This window comes from Podarcis erhardii (assembly GCF_964252035.2).
Source record: "Podarcis erhardii genome assembly, chromosome: 7".
NCBI classification, from domain to species: domain Eukaryota; kingdom Metazoa; phylum Chordata; class Lepidosauria; order Squamata; family Lacertidae; genus Podarcis; species Podarcis erhardii.
In genome coordinates this window covers 44,447,359-44,466,709 of record NC_138511.1, presented here as the reverse complement: position 1 = coordinate 44,466,709, position 19,351 = coordinate 44,447,359, and the positions used below count along the sequence as shown (strand labels likewise).

General features: G+C 46.1%; 1 protein-coding gene across 1 annotated transcript in view; it reads right to left on the bottom strand.

The window, feature by feature from the left end:
- Positions 1-40: 40 nt before the first annotated feature.
- Positions 41-19,351, bottom strand: part of LOC309347674 (B-cadherin-like) — a 30,093-nt gene continuing 10,782 nt past the window's right edge. The window contains exons 3-16 of the mRNA XM_081872388.1: positions 13,179-13,405; positions 12,876-13,019; positions 12,243-12,398; positions 10,849-10,993; positions 9,789-9,964; positions 9,324-9,452; positions 8,914-9,099; positions 8,515-8,759; positions 6,304-6,446; positions 5,526-5,747; positions 4,527-4,748; positions 3,390-3,520; positions 2,346-2,489; positions 41-2,000 (exon numbers count right to left, since the gene is read on the bottom strand). Of these exons, the coding sequence (XP_081728514.1) occupies positions 1,788-2,000; positions 2,346-2,489; positions 3,390-3,520; positions 4,527-4,748; positions 5,526-5,747; positions 6,304-6,446; positions 8,515-8,759; positions 8,914-9,099; positions 9,324-9,452; positions 9,789-9,964; positions 10,849-10,993; positions 12,243-12,398; positions 12,876-13,019; positions 13,179-13,405 (2,483 nt within the window). The 3' untranslated portion in view covers positions 41-1,787. The remainder of the gene's footprint in view (positions 2,001-2,345; positions 2,490-3,389; positions 3,521-4,526; positions 4,749-5,525; positions 5,748-6,303; positions 6,447-8,514; positions 8,760-8,913; positions 9,100-9,323; positions 9,453-9,788; positions 9,965-10,848; positions 10,994-12,242; positions 12,399-12,875; positions 13,020-13,178; positions 13,406-19,351) is intronic.

Genomic DNA, 19,351 nt, shown 5'->3' with positions numbered 1-19,351 from the left:
AGAAAATTATGCAGAGAAATCCAGCAACAAACAAAAAGACCATTTTTAAAAAATACGTTTTTATTAAAATCTTATTAAAAAGGAATCACATAAAATAAAGGTATAAATAATGGCTTTTAAGGCATGTTCCCCTCCACCTGTCTTCTACACATTACATATTCAAAAAGGTAAGCTAAATATACAGACCTAAAACCAGAGTAAGCCACTTTAAAAAACAACAACCACCCTATCAATTGTACAGTAATCATATAAAGCAGTTAACTCTGAAAAACACTTGGTAGGAAAAAAAACTGGCACCTTCACCAGAATGTCCACCTAAAATTAAAAATGGATTTCTTGGCTGAGAAATGCATAAAAAGAAAATGTGCACCTTATTCAACTGCATTTTACACACACAGAAAGGGACATATATGAACAACAGTACACAAAAAGATACAATCCATGGCATAAAGGACTGAAACTAGGTTTTAAACATGGTTAGAGATAGCATGAGCATATGTCTGCAATATTATGAGAGGTCCAAAGGGTCACCAAGAGAATGGTCAGGAGGTTAGTGCTAAGGCTGCAGGGCAAAGGCACTTGGTATCAGCTGAATCAGGGACCCCTAAATATTGGTCTTCCTCCTCTGGGATTTCTTGTCATCTGCTCTCTCTTAAATCTTGCTACTGTCTAGGACTGCAATCCTACACACATTTGCCTGGGAGTAAGTCAATGAACTCAAAGGGGATTATCTAAGAATTGACACATATAGGATTACACTGTAAGCATTTGGAATAATCACAGCTGTTTTAACTGTGCACTAAAAGCAGCACTCATATAAACTACAAAAATCCTGCGCCAAGGAAAAATGAATTATGCAGTGTGTGCCACACATATCTACAGATAAACCCTGTATATTGGGGGTAGGGAAACTTTCTGATCCATGGGTCAGATTCTAACCTTGCAGGAAAAATTCAAATCCCTGGCAGGCCAAGTTTGGCCCACAGACCAGAGATCCCCCACCCCTCTGCTCTACAGCATATTCTGTTCCTGCTTTTTTTAGGAAAGGGCAAAAAGATTTGCACCAAAAGCCTGCTTCATTCTCCATATGCTAGAAAACCTGCCTCAGCTTCCACTATGTTAATCAGACACCATCCATCTTTGCAGCCAAATGCCCTCTGAAAAAAAGCCAAGACTGAAGGTTCTTCCCCGAGTTCCAAATTTCACATTTGTGTTACACTTGTACAGAACTGCTGGATACACTCAGCAGCCCTGGGAATAAATCTTTGGTTAGTGCTTTGGAATGACAGTGCTAGAAACACCTAAAGTGCATTAGTACTAAGGGTTCCCAAAGAGTTAACAATTTCAGACCACATAACTTGAGCTGCATTTCACAAAACTGCTAAGTCATCCCTAAAATATTCCTTAAACCTTAGCCTATGCATTAGAAAACAGTATTCTATTATTACTGTATTAATAAATCAAGTATGTTTTGCAAATTGCCTCAGAGGCTCTGATAGTGATAAAAAAACATCCTTGAAGTTTCCATATAATGTATGCTCTTGCCTATATGGAAATCATAATCTTTGGTGAACAAGGGTGGAATCATGAAGAAAATGTGGTCATCTGAATGCACCCCAAGAGGGGCTAATATTGGGAGTAAGGCAAGTTTTATGCAGCATTTTGGCAACTTGCAAGAAAGAGCAGCAAATTGGACCAATGGTCAGCTGCTGGGAAAAGTTGACGATAAGTCGATTTCATTTCTGTCTTTCCACACAGAGCTAAACCCTACTTAATCCCAGTGACATCTAGTCTTCTTCCTCGCCCCCTCCATACATGTCAGCCAGCTTCTTGAAACGGTTGCCCCAGTCATTCAGATAGTCATAATCTTGGTCTCTGTCACCATTGGAGGAATTCAGAGAACTGAGGGAGGCTGCTTCAGAGCCACTGCCCTCATAGTCAAACACAAGCAGAGAGTCATATGGGGGTGCCGTGGGGTCTGTATCTGCTGCCTTCAAGTTCTGTAGGAAGGGAAAGGAAGATATGTTCAGTTTGTTCCACATTAGAGCAAGTTGATTGTGGCAATAGTGGCCCTCTGCTTTAGAGCAATGAGATACCAGCTCTCTGGAGAAAATCATGACCTCTGACCCCAAGGCCACATCTAGAGACATGACTTTGGAGAACACTGTATGACCAGCCACTGGGCAGATACGGGGTAATTTTCTTCCCTGTTATTAAGCATGCTCTTCCTCCCACCACCACCACATTTTTATCGCATTTTTTCAGAGTAATATAAAAATGAAAACATAAATCAAAATATGACTGGAAAATATAACTTGTGTGGCTCAGCTGCCAGTTTCACTCACCTCGTCAATGAAATTGCCAATCTCATCAGGGTTGGCAGGCCGTGGGCGGTATTGCGGAGCCGGCATGAGAGTCGGAACAACATCATTGCGGGTGATTTCAGGGCGGGAATCCAGGCCACGGTGCAGCTGGCTCATGTCATAGTCCTAGGAAGGGTAGAGAGACACATTCAGAAAATAGATGCAAAGGTAAGTAAGATGATCCAGGGTATAAGATGCTACCATTTTCACTCATCGCTTAAGGCCTTTTGCAGGACATAACATTTTTAGCTAACAAGGATCAGGAGGATGGTGAGAGATGGGCAGAATGCATCTTCCAGTGTAGAAATGAATGTATATAAACACATGCTGTTTACTCCCTTGGGACATCAATACATTTCTTAATCTTACATTTTTATTTTTTAAAATATATGGCTGGTCAGGCCAAAGTAAATTATGAAGTAAATTTCTGGGAATGCTTGATCTAAGCCAGGCATGGGGAACTTCAGGCCTGGGGCTGAATGTGGTCCCTCCTGTGCTCCCCCCACCCCACCCCAGGACATACCTCTTGCTAGCCCTGCTTTGTGCTTTGCAACCTTCTAGAGTGTTTTGCCTGGTGGGAATGTGCCCTTCTTTGTTTTATGATAATGTACCATATGTCTGGATGAACAGAGGGGGAGAGTGTGTATGCGCACATGTGTGTGTTTGTGTGAAGCCACTTGGACTTATGGCCTACTGTATAGAAGAGCCCCACCCATTGCTCCACCCACTTTTATTTCTTGCTCCATCCTTCACTGGCATGTGGCTTCCAGAAGGGAATGTGGTCCTCAGACTGAAAAAAGTTTCCTATCCCTGATCTAAGCAAAGGCTCAAGAGATGTGGCCAGCTTGCAATGTAACCTCAGGACTATCTTACTCTACCAGTCAGGTGGCAAAATGTGACGTTCACAAAAGAACAAAAATGTGCAGGGGAGAAAAGAGGTGGCATGACGACTTGCAAAACAGGGCAGTAATGGCTTCTGTGGGCAACCCACAGAAGTAGCCCCATCCCTCTTGGGCAGCAGCTCACCTGATCCTCCTCTCCACCACCCTCTTCGTCATAATAGTAGACGTTGTCTCGTGTGTCATCCTCTGGTGGAAGCAAAGGCTCCTTCACTACCGTCCTCCTCCTCACAAACAGCAGCAGCAGGAGCAGGAGGACTGGAAGAAAATAAAGAAGGAGAAACAACTGTGAATGCCAGCCTGGTCTGTCTGCTCGGCTGATTCAGGGAGCTCTAAAACGGAGCGGGATCTATTCTGCACTTCCACAACTACAGAACGGGCAGACAGGTGTATTTGTCTCAGCTTCAGGCATACCTTTTCCTACAGCAGTGCCCACCCACAGCTGCAAGCCATTTATCTGCCCCTTTCGGCAGCTTGCAAGCAGATCAGCTCTGCAGCACAGAAGTATGGTTTTACTCAAGGTAGACTTGTTTAAATTAATGGATGCACAGGAGGAAGTGTTATCTGCAGATACCTCAAACACACCCCAAAGTTTCAATAGCTGGCAAAGGAGCGTGTCCTTTAGGTCCTCTTCTCTCCCACTCCTTAGCACTTCACACTGGCCAGCTCTATCATTTTCCACTGGAATCTCTTGATATTAAAACATCTATCTTCCTATCACATTTTGGAACCAGATTTCTAGGTATTGCTTTTCTTCATCCATTGCATTTAGCTAGGGCTCTAGATACTACTACTGCAAAGTTAGTCTTACTGGAACCAGCATTCACCATTTATTTATTTCTACAAAATTATCATACTGGTTTTTCGTATTGCTTTGGAAAATGGACAGGCAGGAATGTCTGGCGAAATCTGAGTTGCTGGGGAGAAGAGAGGCCAGGATAACGTCCACCGATCAGCTTCAATGCCTTGCATTTCTCCTCCCTGCTGCTGCCAGTGCCATTCCGCACAAGTGTCAGAGGCAAAACAAATTTATCTCTGCAATTGCATCTGTGTGCATGGTCTACTGAAGTTGCAGAATCCATCTATTATTATTTACTACATTTGTCAGTTGCTTTATAGAACTGAAGAAGTCTCAACAAATATATAAAGAGAGGTGTGTTGGTGTCAGGCAAAAATGGACAGAATACATGAGAAGGGGGCTGGATCACTTTCCCGTCCCCCTGCACCTTCAAGGGCACAATGAGACCTTGCAGGAAATACTCACTCAGGAAGCCAAGGATGCCACCAAGGATGCCCAGAATGGCTGGAATCCCCATCCCGCCTGCGATATATGCCCTCTTCTCGCAATTCTTGGCTGCCCCCTCACAGTCACACACTTGGGCTTTGACTGTTGTTGTCTGGGACACTTCCCCAGCGTCCTGTAGCTCAAGGGCAATGCTGTATTCACCTGGCTCCAGCTGCTTGGTCAATTCGAGGACCAGTTTATCTATGGGGTAACATAAGGAGAGAGAAAAAGCAGGCTCAGTTTTAGGGCTTTGCAAAGCAAGGAAAACAGACTCTGCTCAGCCTTTTTCTATCCTAATCATGAACCAACTTGAATATTAAAATGATTCTGGAAAGGGACTATCTGGTTTAACTAACCAGTAGATTATCTGGTTAACACACATGCAGGTTTGACAAATGCACATTGTCTAATTTTTGTCTCATTCTCACAGAGCTGCAGCTAAGGTGGGAAACTTGAAATTTGGACAGTACTGCTTTCAACACCCCATGGCATACTTTTCCATGCAGGAAGTAGAGGGGACAGGATAATTAGTAAGACAGGTAGAAGGCTTGATTAGAAACCTCCTTCCTGATATTATAGTTTCCCTGCATGTATTATTATAATATTTATTTATTTATTTATTTATTTATGCGCTGCCTTTTCTCCTGATGGCACTCAAGGTGGCTTAAAGATAAAAACAAAGAATACTAGATACATATAGAAAACTAGATACCAAGAAGGAGGATTCTACTAAAGTCTTTTACTTGCCTTACTAGTTTTCTATGCATGGGAAAGTCACACAAATTCTGTTCTGCAGTCTAAAGTAGCACAAGCGGTGGCACAGCTTTGCCGCCTCAGCTGCTGTTCGTGAATGAGGCCTCTTAGGTAGAGCAGAACAAGATGTCCCTGGACAGCTCAAGGCTAGGCAGTCAAGCAATTTCCCACCGCACATGCATACCGGTCCACAAAGTGCAGACACCACCCCTCCCACTAGCTTACCTCCGTTTACTTCGACCGTCCAGTTGGCGCTTGAGCCCAAGAGCAGCATTGCTTTGAAGGGTTGAGTGTTTGGAGGAAGATCCTTGTCCACAATGTTCAATTCCTTGCGTTCAGGGCTCCGGTTGCAGATGTCAAAGGATCGTGGGTCTGGCACTGGCCCATTATCATTCACATCCTCCAGGTGCAGGAGAAGAGTTCCTGTGCCTGTGAGCGAAGGCATCCCTAAAGAGAAGCAAACATATTTCAGTTAGTAAAAATAATGTGCAAAAATGCAGTATAGTAGGACTTTTTGTTTGCAAAGAAGCTACAAATATTAGGGAAAGCTGATTACAAAATTTCAGTTAAGGGGATATTGCAACAAAAATATACCAGAAGAAATTGTTTGTGTGTGTGTGGATTTTTAAACAAACACAAAACGGTGCAACCGTGAAGAAATAAGAAACTAAAACGGATAGGTTATTAACCTCTATGTTTTAGGAGTTTTCATTGTTGTAGCACAGTATGGTTTCCCCTCAATCTTTGAATGCTTAGACACAGCAATGTACATGTTTTTCAAAGATAAATGCGAAATTGTGAGATGCAGAAATCTCAGGAGGAACTGGCATCAAAAGGACAAGAGGGGCACTCCTTGAGTCTGGGATATGACAGTTAAACTCCTCAGATTCCAATATTTAGCACAACTATCCATCACAGTCACTGTAGCAAGGGCCTGCTCCTGCCTGGGACTTGGAGGAGCACCTGACCCCAAGGGAAAGGGCTAAAAATGTGTCCCACTTACCATTGTCACTCGCCAAGATGAGAGCCGTGTAGGTGTTGTCTACCACAAATTTAGACTCCCTGTCCAGAGGGGCTTTCGTCTCTATTATGCCATTTTCAGGGTTAATCTTCAGCCACCCTGCTGGGTCGCTCCCAACAGAATAACTGCAAGAGAAATGAGGGTGAGTGACAGCAGCTCTGACATTTTGCCAGTCAAAACAATTGAAGGTTCATCCCTGTAAGTCAGGGATGGGCAACCTGCAGCCCAAGAGTCACCTGTGGCCTCATTACCTTGCTGGTGGTGAAGCCCAAATGCGGGGGGGGGGGGGGAGGAAAAAATGGCCAGAAAAGGAAAACGAATTGAGCAATGGAAGGGTTGAGTGAGGGGGTGAAAAGCTTTGCAGAGGTAAGCTGAGAGCTCTGGGCAGGGAGAGAGAAGGAGATGGCAGAAAAAGAGAGGAAAATGGAAAAGAGGCCCCACCCATTGGGCTCTGGCCCTGCCCACTTTCAGCATGTCCCCCCTGCCCCCTGAAAAATGTTGCCACACCTTGGCTACTCCAACAGATATAGATAATAAGTGCTCATTCAGCTGAGTGTACCTAATGGGCCAAATACGGAGGGGGAAGGAAGCCAAGCCTACAAGAATACACTAACAGAAAACTCAATAAGAGCTTGCCATCTCTCCTAGGTACGTGCCGTCCAATGGGACACTTAATTTGGGCTGCTAAGTGGTGTGGAGTGTCATTTAGCTATTATTGCTTTTTATTAACAAAGTTATACCTTGCCCGGAATTAAACAAATTTCTGGGTTGTTGTTGTTTTTTAAATCAAATTAAAAGTTATTATTAAAACATCACAAAAAACCTGCAGTAAAAACATTCAGGTCTAGAACTTTTTTTAAAAAGCCTTCATTGTCGCCTTATTGTATGAACAGTATCCTGGGTCTTAAGCCATAAATGGCCTTAAAAGTCAAACTCCAGTGCTTTGAATTGCACCCAGAAAAACAGATGAAATGCCCCTGCAACTGTTTAAGGACTAAAACAAAACCCCTGTGTTGCAATACAGAATAATCTGCTCAAATACAGCCACAACACATGGTTAATAAGTATGGTAAAGGTAAAGGTAAAGGGACCCCTGACCATTAGGTCCAGTCATGACTGACTCTGGGGTTGCGGCGCTCATCTCGCTTTATTGGCCGAGGGAGCCGGCGTACAGCATGACTAAGCCGCTTCTGGCGAACCAGAGCAGTGCACGGAAACGCTGTTTACCTTCCCACCAGAGCGGTACCTATTTATCTACTTGCACTTTGACGTGCTTTCAAACTGCTAGGTTGGCAGGAGCAGGGTCTGAGCAATGGGAGCTCACCCCGTTGTGGAGATTTGAACCACCGACCTTCTGATCGGCAAGTCCTAGGCTCAGTGGTTTAACCCACAGCGCCACCCGTATCCCTTAATAAGTATGGTAAATGTATTATTATTAGTTAGAATATAATCCAAAATTTACAAATCATAATCATTATATAATGTATGTATAAGTCCATAAACAAGAAAGAGTCAACGTAATGATACTTATAGACCAGTGCTCACTAACCAGTGTGTTTAGTGAGCACTGGTCTATAAGTATCACATTTATCTGAATGGTTAATTTATTAGAAATTATTTGCTGACGAAGATACATCTTCGAAACAGTTGACCTAATCCGGAAACACTATTCTGCTTGTTTGCTGTTCATTACTGAATTCTACACGTTGGAGCACCCACCACTACAATACTGTTGGACATTATCTATTGAAAGGCATTCTACCTGCGTCGTGGTGTTCCCTGACAACAATTCACTAAGTTGCCTATTTATTGTTTATGGACTTATACATACATTATGTAATGATGTTTATGATTTGTAAATTTTGGATTATATTCTAACTACTACTAATAATACATTTACCTTACTTATTAGCCACGTGTTGTGGCTGTATTTGAGCAGACTGTTTAAGGACTGAAAATATGATGTTTCCAAGACCTGCTGTGAGCAACCTTGCAGCTGTATTCTGAACTACTTATGAGCTTTTCCCTTGGCTTCTCCCTCTGGTACATGCTTCCTTGCTCTTTCCTGTCCCCTTTAGCTATCTGACAGCGGAATCAGCTCTGCTCCTGACCCTTCAGCTCTGCCCTGAGACTCGCTCCCTTGCTAACCTGCTCACCTAGCACCCTTGCAAAGTATTTGAACCTTTCCTGTACCTGACCGTCTGCTTTTGATTTGTGTCGGGGTCCTGAGCGGTATAGGTAGTCACCAGCTGCCCAGCAGGGAGGTCTTCAGACTTCGTCACAGACTTTTCAGGGGGGTTAAAGATGGGGGCTTCATTCTCATCCCTTACGTTGACAGTGATTGTGGCCGTGGATGTTGGGAGAGTCACCGAGAAGGGAACTTCATTCACCACAGTAACCAGAAGGGTGAAGAGATCCTTCGCCTCAAAGTCCAGACCCTGGAAAGGAGGCAAGAGAGAGAGAGAGAGAGATGATGCAATCAGGGGGTGCCAGTAACATCCACCTAAACACCAGGGCAAAGCATGAAGTCCCAGCAGCTTATGAGGCAGGAAGCTTAAGAGGACAGCAGCTCAAGGAGGGACTTCGGCTTACCTTAATGGTTGTCAGGAGACCATCATTGGTTTGGGGATCGGTAGCCACTTCAAAGTTGCCTTCCTCGTTCCCTTTCACAATGGTGTACTTGGCTTTCCATGCTGTGGTCCCTGGCTGATCTGCGTCTTTCACCAAAAGCCTGGCAACTTGGAATCCCACCTTGTTCTCTGGCACAGTTGAAACGTACTAGAAGACAGAAGGAGGATGTTGACTTAGGCCAAGTGTGGTTTTGCCTTGCTGGAGCGCAGAGGCCAGCTCAGTGAGATGCTATGATGATGCTATTCTGGAACTTCCCCAGAGCCTCCCCCTCCTTTTCTGGAGAAGAAAGGATGAAGGGACAGAGGATTTTGGAAGGGTAGGACGTGATGTCAGACTGGTCAAGGAAGACGTAGGAGAAGCCTCAACATTACCGTGAGTGGGTCAAATATTGGCTGGTTGTCGTTCGTGTCCGTGACAGTAATCACTGCTTTCCCTGTAGTACTTAAGCCTTCTCCTAACATGTCTCTAGCTTCGATGACCAGCGTGTACTGGGGGAATTCCTGAAAGCAAACCAAATAACCAAGTTATGTTAACATTACAGAGAGAGAATTCTCGATAGGGAAGGGGGGCTTGCGTGTGAAAAGATTAGCCTAGATTAGCCACTTCTTATCATTATCATTACAACAGTTAAACTCATACAACATAATAAGTGAAGAGGTGGCTTCAAATCAGCATTTGATCAGGTGCATGCATACTTATCACTGCTTCCAAAAGGGTTTAAGTGCAAGTGATTCATTGCACGTGTGCAGACTTGGAAAGTGCTACAGGTGTGCTTGATAGTGATTGACACCCTCAAACATTGCCCGCCCCCGCCTGCTCACAGCCAGGACATTCACCTCTCGGTCAAGGCCTGTTGTGATCACACTGATCCACCCTGTTTCATTGTTGATGGTGAACATCTGACTGTAGGGCTGCTTGGGCTCCTGGCTGATTATGAAGTAGGTGATGACCCCATTGTAGGTATTCACGGCATCATCTTTGTCCGTCGCAGACACTTGCATCACTGGGGTACCTGGGAATGCATAAAAAAGCATTTGAGAAGCAGAAACGGGGGTGGGGGGGTGGGGGTGGACCTGCCTTGATGCTAGTTAGGAAGGCAGAACAGATTCTGTCCCAGACAGCTTTTAAAGACGTCCCAATCTCCAAGTGAATGCAACTCACTCCAGAGTTCAGGAGTGAGCATCTCATCCCCAGCATCTCCAGGCAGGGCTGACAGTGCCTTTCCAAGGTTTCAGCATACTTTCTGTGCTGTCAGCAACCCTGAGCTAGGTTCCTAAGCCACAGAGCACCTGAGCACAATACATACCAGTCTCATGCCAGTCTGCATGACAGCTGAAGGGATCTATGGGCTCCATTACCTGCTGCATAATCTATGTAAGGAGGTGGAAGCACAGCTTGGCCTGAGCAGGCTTTGTGGACAATAAACTAGAGGGGGGCAGTGAAGTAAATCAGGGTTGGGGAAGCCATGGACCCCAGGCAGAGTTGGACTCCATTTCCCATCATGGGAAAATGGCTAGCATGGTCAATGGTCAGGAATGAGAGGATTTGCAGCAACTTCCCATAGAGGCTGGTCCATGAGGACAAATGGGGCACAAATGGCCCACAAATGTCTGTCTGTCCTCAGCTAGCCCAACCACTCTGCCCTCCTTGTTAAATGCATCCATTCTGGAGGGTGAGGTGCAACTGGCTGCCATCTTCCTTCTCCTTTAGCCTCAGTGTTGCCCTTGTAGAACTCAGCAGGGCAGAGGGACAAAGCTAGAATTCATTGGCTCTGCCTCTCATTGACTGCAACCCTACCTACAATTGGGCTCACTGCCTTCCACCCAACTAGTCCCAATGGGCACCAGCCACCGATGGCCTTTACTAACATATATGCACTTATACACGCACACCTACCTGGCTTGGCTCCTTCCGCTACAGATCCTTCAAAGACACTCTGGGTGAAAATGGGCTTGTTGTCATTCTGGTCGCTGACCTTGATGATGATCTCCATGGGGTCCTCCACAGGCTGCCCATTCACAGACACAGCATGAGAGAAAAGCTGCAGAGGAGAACCAACAAAGGGCCATTAATTCACTAGTATGGACACAAAAATAGAAAAGGTGCTCTTTTTCTATTTTTAAAGGAAGGAACCACAGACATAGAAAGTTTATTGCTGTTCTCAGCAAAAGTCATACGATGGGGACAGCAGCAAAGGGCTTCTGCCAGTCCCCCTGTCACAGCCGCCTCCTCCTTTGCACCTTAACAGCTTCACTCCAAAAAATAGAAAGACTCAAGAAACAGGATGCCCAGCTTTTAACCCCTAAAGCTTTACAGGTTTCATGAGGCTTTAGAGATATCCACCCAATATTTCAAGAGGAAATTTCACTACAAAGAAACTTGAGACAGCCAAGACACCTCATGGGAGTCAGGACATGCTCTCTCATTTGCCAAATGGACATCATATTCTCAGACTGAAAGTTCCTGAAGGACTATCTTCTCTGGTAGGGGAGTGAAAACAGGCAGGTAGGGGGGCCTTGTGGAAGGGCCATTGCTTTGCATGCCAAAGGACCCAGGTTCAATCCCCACAAGACCCTGCTACCAGTTAGGGCAGGTAAGACTGAGCTAGATCAGTCTGATCCTTTATATCCCTGCTCACCCAGGGGAGCCACTGCTAGTTGCACAGGCTGTCTCCACCAGAAGCCTCATGTTAAGAACTATGGGGCCTTCCAGTTGAGGTCAGAAAGGCCCCACCCCACCCCCATTGAACTAGATGGAAACTTTTTATTCCAGCAGGCTTTTTAACTGAACTCAGATTTTATGCTTCAAACTAATTTTTAATCTTATTATACTGGGTCTCCTGTATACTGCTTAGATATGACCACAATTAAGTGGTATAAATTATATGTGGTATAAGTGGTAAATTATAAGTGGTATAAGATTGAAATAAATAGATGTGCTAATAGTTTTATCCGTATAAGGCAGCTTCATATGTCTCTAATCTACAATGCAGCTTTCACTAATTTGGCAGCCTCCATATGCTCATTGGAGCTGATGGAAGTTGTAATACAAACTATCTGGAAGGGGTCAGGCTGGGAGAAGCCAGCTCTAATGAAACACCAAACAGTTTGGCAGCTACCGACAAACCCCTAGACGGCACCCAAGGGAGACTTTTGTCTCACCTATGTCTTCTCCCATTCCTCCCACCCACAAGAGGAGCAGCACCCAAGCACTGGATGCTGCCAACAGCCAGCTCCAACCCCCGAAAGAAGAACCTGAAGCTTGATCGTGAACAGTGCACAGGGACTCACCACGTATCTGTCCATATCTTCTCTGTCCAGTGGGCGGGTCACCTTCAGCCAGCCAGATTCCCTCTCAATGGTGAAGACTCCAACAGGAGGAGTGTCAGCCCCCTGCCCAGTGATGCTGTAGAAGACTGTCGTCTCTTTATTCTTATTAGATTGGATCTGGTGGAGAAAATAATCAAGACGATGACAGGTATTGAGCATTAGGTGGTCAATGCTGGTTGAAACATGCCATATCCCTTTCCCTGGCGCATGTCATATTGCTGCCCACCAACAGAGGAGATGCACCTGCAGTTCATGAGTCCAGCAGACAGCCTCCAATGATGCACAGCCCACAAGATGTAGTGATGGCCACTAACATGGATGGCTTTAGAAGAGTCAACCTATTGATGTAGGATAAGGGTACCAAGAGCTACTAGCCACAATGATTATGTTCCCCTTCCACAGTCAAGAGGTAGTATGCCTCTGCATGGAATCACAAGTGGGGGTAATGTTAGAGCACTCATGTTCTGCATCTGGGCCCATCTAGTTCAACCCCCAGTGACCCTACGACATTACCAACTTGGGCATCAAGGAAAGTAACTTAAAGGGAAGCAGGCCCCTGCAGGGACCCCAGGAGATGCTGCCACCTCAACTTACCTGCACCAGTTGCTTGGGGAAAGGACCTCTCTCATTCTCAGAGCAAACAATGGGTGGGATGACCCAGTCTCTCTTCTGCCTCCTCAGGCCTGGGCCGGATACTGGGAAGGTCAGCACCTCTCCATGACCAAGGGAATAGGGCTCCTGCAAAATAAAAATAAACGCACCTCTAGCTCAGCAAGGAATGAACAAAGCAGGGCATTTCATGATGGAAGCCCTGGTTGGTACCTCTGGAAGGCTCCCTGACAAAGCGGGCAAGGGAGGCTGGCAGAGGAAGGAGGCTCTGAACAGAAGGCTCCGTACCGCATGAGGATGCTGCTTGTGGGATCCATGGCCATGACTTCGCAGCGTCACCTTGGCAGAGTGTTTCTTGCCAGCCCCGTCCCAGGCATGGATGAAGAAGTGCCACTCGTGAACGTGGAGTTGCACAGGCCTTTTCACCACCACCACACCATCCGAGCGCACCCTGAAGCGAGTGTCGTCCGAAGCGAAGGGTTGGTGTGTCCTTTCTGAGCATCCCTCAAAGTTTACTGCATGAAAGGGAGGAGAGAGAAAGATTGGGGAGGGGCGTCAGAGATTCAGCAATTAGGGAGTAAGAGGATGGACTGGCAGGTGGGCTTTTACCAAAACAAGCTTTCCCAAAGATGCTGCAGCCAGGGGGCGCTCACGCTCCAAACATATGGGCAGAGGAAGCACCTTTTCCAACACAAACAAGGTAAGTTTCCACAATCTTTTGCCACTCCCAGGGTGCGGACTCATCAACTGTGCACGCAGCTAGTAAGTGTTTCAGCCGCTCCAGTTTGGAAATGGTTCACTTTGGGAGAATGGTGAGAAACAGGCTAGCGGCTGAAGGGCTTGGTTGTGTGGCAGGTAGGGAGAGACACAGTTTGGGGCTACCCCTTTCTGCTTACTTAGTGTTAACGCAAATGTTGCAGACGATAGAAGCAAAAGTTATTGAAGCCCATGCAAGGCTTGTAGGAGTTTTGTTTCTCTCCCTCAGCTCTCCTGGTCTTAACTTGACTACAGTGGTACATCGGGTTACATATGCTTCAGGTTACAGACGCTTCAGGTTACAGAGTCCGCTAACCCAGAAATAGTACCTCAGGTTAAGAACTTTGCTTCAGGATGAGAACAGAAATCACATGGCGGCGGCACAGCAGCAGCAGCGGCGGGAGGCCCCATTAGCTAAAGTGCTGCTTCAGGTTAAGAACAGTTTCAGGTTAAGAATGGACCTCTGGAACAAATTAAGTATGTAACCAGAGGTACCACTGTACTAAGATTCTGCAAGAGTGCAGTGCCCACAAGATGAGGATTATCAGGCCTTCAGGCTTTGATTTCTTTTCCCTTCCGTTAGTGACCACAAACAAATCCCCCAACAACAACACCCAGCCTGGAAAAAAATACACCTCCAGCCTGCAAGAGAGCAACGTCCCTGGAGCTTGTCTTGGGCATTCTATTTTATAACATTAACCGATACTGATTGTTTCACTATTTCTATGTAAACAGCTTTGGGAGGGGCACTATGTAAATACCTTAAAGTAAATCAAGCAATTCCTTTGGAAGGCATTTCAGCCCTTGCTCTTTGTTGCTACACAGCAGTCCCCCCCTCCACCTGCATATACAGGGCAGCATCAGAACAGAAAGTGGGGTTTTTTGGTACACCGGCCTTAGATGCATGGACAAGACAGGAACAACTGTACAAACCTATGGATGTTTGCTCAATAGTAAGCCCCACAAATATTTAGTTTGCTAGCATCATAGCACAGAGAAAGAAGAGGAGGAAAAGAAGGGTAAAGTGCAAGGCACAGGGTTAATTAAGCATACTCAGACTCCTGAGAGGTAAGCAAAGCTCTGCAGACCAAGGGAGCAGAACATGACCCAAGACAGTGAGTCAATTATCCAGCACAAATGCCAGAGCATCCTCATGGGTCCCAGGTCACTAATGGGCTTAGAAGCAGCTTTTCTTCTACAGGCAAGGCTGAAAAAACTGATTTCCACACAAGTTGTTTTCAGAGACTTTCCTGTAAGCAGAGCAGGGCAGCTGTAGGGCCTTCAGTGTTTCTCCAGTACTGTATCATTTTCAGCCCTTGAAGGTGCACAAGTTCCAGAAATAACCTCCCACCCCACAGCTGCTTGCTCTCCTCCGCCTGGTCAGAACAGGAGAAGCAGGTAAGGATTCCTTTGCAGCTGTCCCAGCAACCCATAATCCAAGCAGATGCTGCCAGAAGATAATGCAAGGAATGAAGCAGAAGGCTTGCTCACCATATCTGGCATTCAAAGGTATACTGCTGAGAGATATGGAGGCTGGGCTACTAGGTATGCTACTACAACATTAGGTTATCTGCCATGAAGATGTAAAGGAGTCATTGAGATGGATGCTGAACCCATTCGGTAAATGCCCAGAAAGTCACTGGTGTTCAATTGTTGGAGTTGGGCAGCTGCAGTGGCATCTCTCACTAATATGAACATGGACAATGGTAATAGCAGAGGCCAAAACTGCAGAGGGATGCACTAATACAGAAGGTGGTGGGAAGGGCCAGGCAGAATACTGGCCATAGTCAGAATCCAGAAAAAGGCCTGGCCAAACCCCAGGAGCTGCTGCAGGCTTTGGGCCCTCCTCCAAACCAGAGACTGGGCAGTCCTGCAAAAGCTCACTGCTGGGTAGGTCTTTCATGGTGACCTTTCAGGGTCAAATCCTTCTCTTCCAGACCGCTTTCCCCAAGCCACACCCCCCACTGGCCTTGGTTCTCTGCACTGCAGGGAGTTGGCCTAGATGACCCTTTGGTCATCCAACTCTTTTTTTTAAATTGGGTTTTATAAACAAGAATAATGTTATACAAACAAGTACAGTATACCAAGTTTTCTCATGTCATTTGCATATCACAAAAATAGCATAATGTGGAAAAATATCTACAACATACATTTTGTTATTAGTGGTCAATGTACAAGTTCTTGGTTCATGAATTGGTTCAAACAATTAGGAAGAAGAAAGAAAAAAGGGGAGGGGGAGCGGGGAATGGTGAGTGGAGTGGGGTGGTTATGCTTCTATTATTCTACTTAGTGTGGAGGGAGTTGGTCAGCGTTACTTGTATGGGCTCTCTTACTATTCACTTGTATTTCCTTGGTGGTGAGAGAGGCTGGGGGTGGCTTAGGGTGTAGTTGGTTGTCTTTGGTTGGCTGTAGTGAGAATTGTTTTTGTGTGTGAGGGGTGTGAGTGTGTATTTTTGAATCAGGTCTTTTCCAGCTCTACAATTGCATGTTTCTACAATTCATAGAGCTCCCCTTAAGTGTCTTTCCCTGGCTGGAATATGTCCTTGAACTCTTGGCAATGCCTCTTGCTTGTCTGGGGGTGGGCGAGTGATTTGTTTCTCCACCTACTTTTGCCCTTGGCCCCACCCACCAATGGGCATGCGGCCCCTGGAAAGTTTTTCAGAGGGGAAAGTGGCCCTTGAGCTGAAAAACATCTCCCAATGTTGGCCTAGAGACAGTACTAAAAGCAGTGATATCATGCACTTAATGGAAGGGGCACTGCTTCTTATGAACTGTGCTGAGATCTTCAGATGAAGGTTGGTATATCAATTTGAAGAAGATGATGAAGATGAAGAAACAAACATGGGACAACAGGGAGGAAGCTCACACAGCTGGCTGTTCTGATTTACACATGTACACAAGACACAAACTGACTCAATCTGCAATCTTTCATGGGGGAGGCAGGGAAGCTACACTTTTGGAACAGAAAAACAGAACCACCCACCAGAAGTGAAAACTATTGCGGAATGTTGTGCAATAACCTGGAACAGCTGCACCCTCTGCATGCCCCAAAAAGGAGTTGGGGTTTTTCAGCTGCAGAGCCAATATGCCCTAAACACCAGTGCCTCCTTAAAGCAGCCCAGCTAGAACAGCTGTATGATGCTGGACCTGATAGGAGTTGTAGTCCAACAACCTATGAAGGGTACCTGGCAACTTTAGCCAACACAGGATTCCATAGATGCTTTTTTACTACACACTAGCAGGGCCTGAGGAGAGCTACAGTCCAAAACATCCGGAGGGCATCAGGTTGACCAAAGCTGCTTTAAGGAAATGAAAGCAAATGGAGGAAGAAGGTTGAGAAACCACAGCATTAACAGCTTGATGTAAAATAAAATTTCCCATTGCAAGAATCTGAAGTTGTTCCCAGCATCAAATATGCACAATTAAGGATGAAAAACAAACATCCACTCATTAACTAGAAAGTAGCAATGACCACCCTGCAAAGCTCCAAGAGCCATTACAAGGAGCTGTTGCCAGTTCAGCACCATCACTCTCTTTATTAGCTGGGCAGCCCTTGCAGGTGAGGCTGGCAGGGCTCACCTGCTCTCCCATCTCCCAAAGAACCACTCAAGTTCCACAGATCCAGAAGCTGTGGACTAAAACCGCCTCTGCCCACATCCATGAAAGGAGGAAGCGATCAGAGTTTAGCATGCAGAGTACTACCAGGAACTGACCTGTGGACAAAGTCTACCGCAGTCACAACTGGCAAGCAGAAAGCTTGTGCCACATTTGGCTGCAGAGGGCCCCGCAGATGCAGGCATAGTACCCTAACAAAGGTATGCAAGCAAGAGCTGCAATGTGCTGCCAGCAAGGCTCCACTTGCAGCTCAAGCTCCCTTCACTTTGCTACAGCCATGACATCGCAAATCTTGATTGTAACCAGCAGAAATGGTTGGTGCCCTGGTTTTACTGGTAGAGGGAGGAGATGGGTAGCATCTGGGATTTTTTTCCCTCCAGCACCAAGGCACTCAAGGGCAACCTTCCCAAAAACTTTGGTACCCTCCAGGTGTTTTGGACTACATCTTCCATCAGCCCCAGCCAGCACAGCTGTTATCCACCACCCCAGACAGAGAAAGTTCTGCTACCTGTGAAGTTGCAAACTGGACTTGGGAACATCCTTTGCTATGCTAAGCAGGTGCATCATCATCATCATCATTATTTTATTATTTATATACCACCCATCTGACTGGGTTTCCCCAGCCACTCTGGGCAGCTCCCAACAAAATATAAGAAACTCATTAACCATTGAAAACTTCCCTGGGCCCACAGCCAGGCCTCTTTGGGGGTGGGTTCCTGCTGGGGATGATGATGGTTCTTTCCTTTCTTCTTGGAGACAGCTTCCGAAAGAACATCTCCCTTCACCATGTTAACCCTTTTCTAGATCATATGTATTACAAGGATACTTTGGGCACCCTGGGGAGAGCTGTTCTGCCCCAGTTCCTAGTAAAGGAATGGGGGCTTGTGGAAGGACAAAGTGGGTTGTGCCAGTTGTAGATTTTTCCAGGGGGAATCTCAGTCATGCGACTTGTTTTTTGTGTGTGCATGCATGTGTGTTTGTGTTCTCTCCATCTGCCCCCACTCTGCTTCTGGGAAGCTTCTCCTTGCTGGCACTTTTTCTTTCTTTTTTCTACAAAATGCATTTCTATTACAAAGGTGTGGCTGTTTTGAGGGACACCTGAACACTCCTTTCCCAGTGCTGGCAGCACCCCAGCAGCTTCCCGGTTGGAAAAAGATTGCTGCCCCTGGAGGCACTCAGGACCAAGAACCCTCCCTTTGCACGCAAACTTGGCTCCAGCGCTAAGCCTGGGTGCTAGGCAATGAGATAGAAGACATATGTGATGGATGGCATATTCAGCATCAGCTTTGAATGGACTCCACTTTGCTCAGAGGAAGAGAGCAGCGCTAAGCCGGTTCCTCCAGCTGCCCTACTTCTGAAGCAGAGCACATTCCTACTGAGCCATGCCTAGGCAGGATCCGGCAGGCCCTGAATCAGAGGCTGTCACCCTCCCCACCCAGTGGCTCCAAGGACGCACTACGAATAGTCTGCATTTGCTAGAGGGCGTTAAAAGCAACACCAGAATCCCAACACAGAATCTCTCCCCATATTTATTGGAACATCCAGGCAAAGAAAAGAAGAAAGTAAGGGAGTTGTCATAGCTCAGTGGGAGCATTGCAGGTGGGAAATTCCAAGTTCAATCCCTGCCTGGCAGCACTGCCAGGTTCAAGGCACAATAGCATGGGCAGGTGATGGGAGAGAGCCTCCTCTGCTAGAAACCCCAGTCAGAGGAGACAGTGCTGGGATGGACCAACAATTGGACCTGAAATAAGGCAGCTTCTTCTAAAAAGGTGTGGGGGGGGGAGGGGAGAAGGGCTGCTGTTCACTGACAGAGCACCTCATGCAGAAGCTCCCATGTTATCTCCATTCAGAAGTACGTGAACCAGCACATGAGAGGTTCCAAAATGCATGTAAACCCCTCTGCAAAACTGAGCCAGTTTCAAAGCTTTCCCTCGAACTCTGTGCCCCAAGATCAGACCAAACACTGGCCTTCACTAAGCTGCACAGCAAAGCCTGCATGAAACAACATGAAAGCATTGTCTGGCGCATCTGCAAAGAATCCAGAAGTATGTTTTTAATTAATAAAATGTATGGTCTTAACTGAATTTATC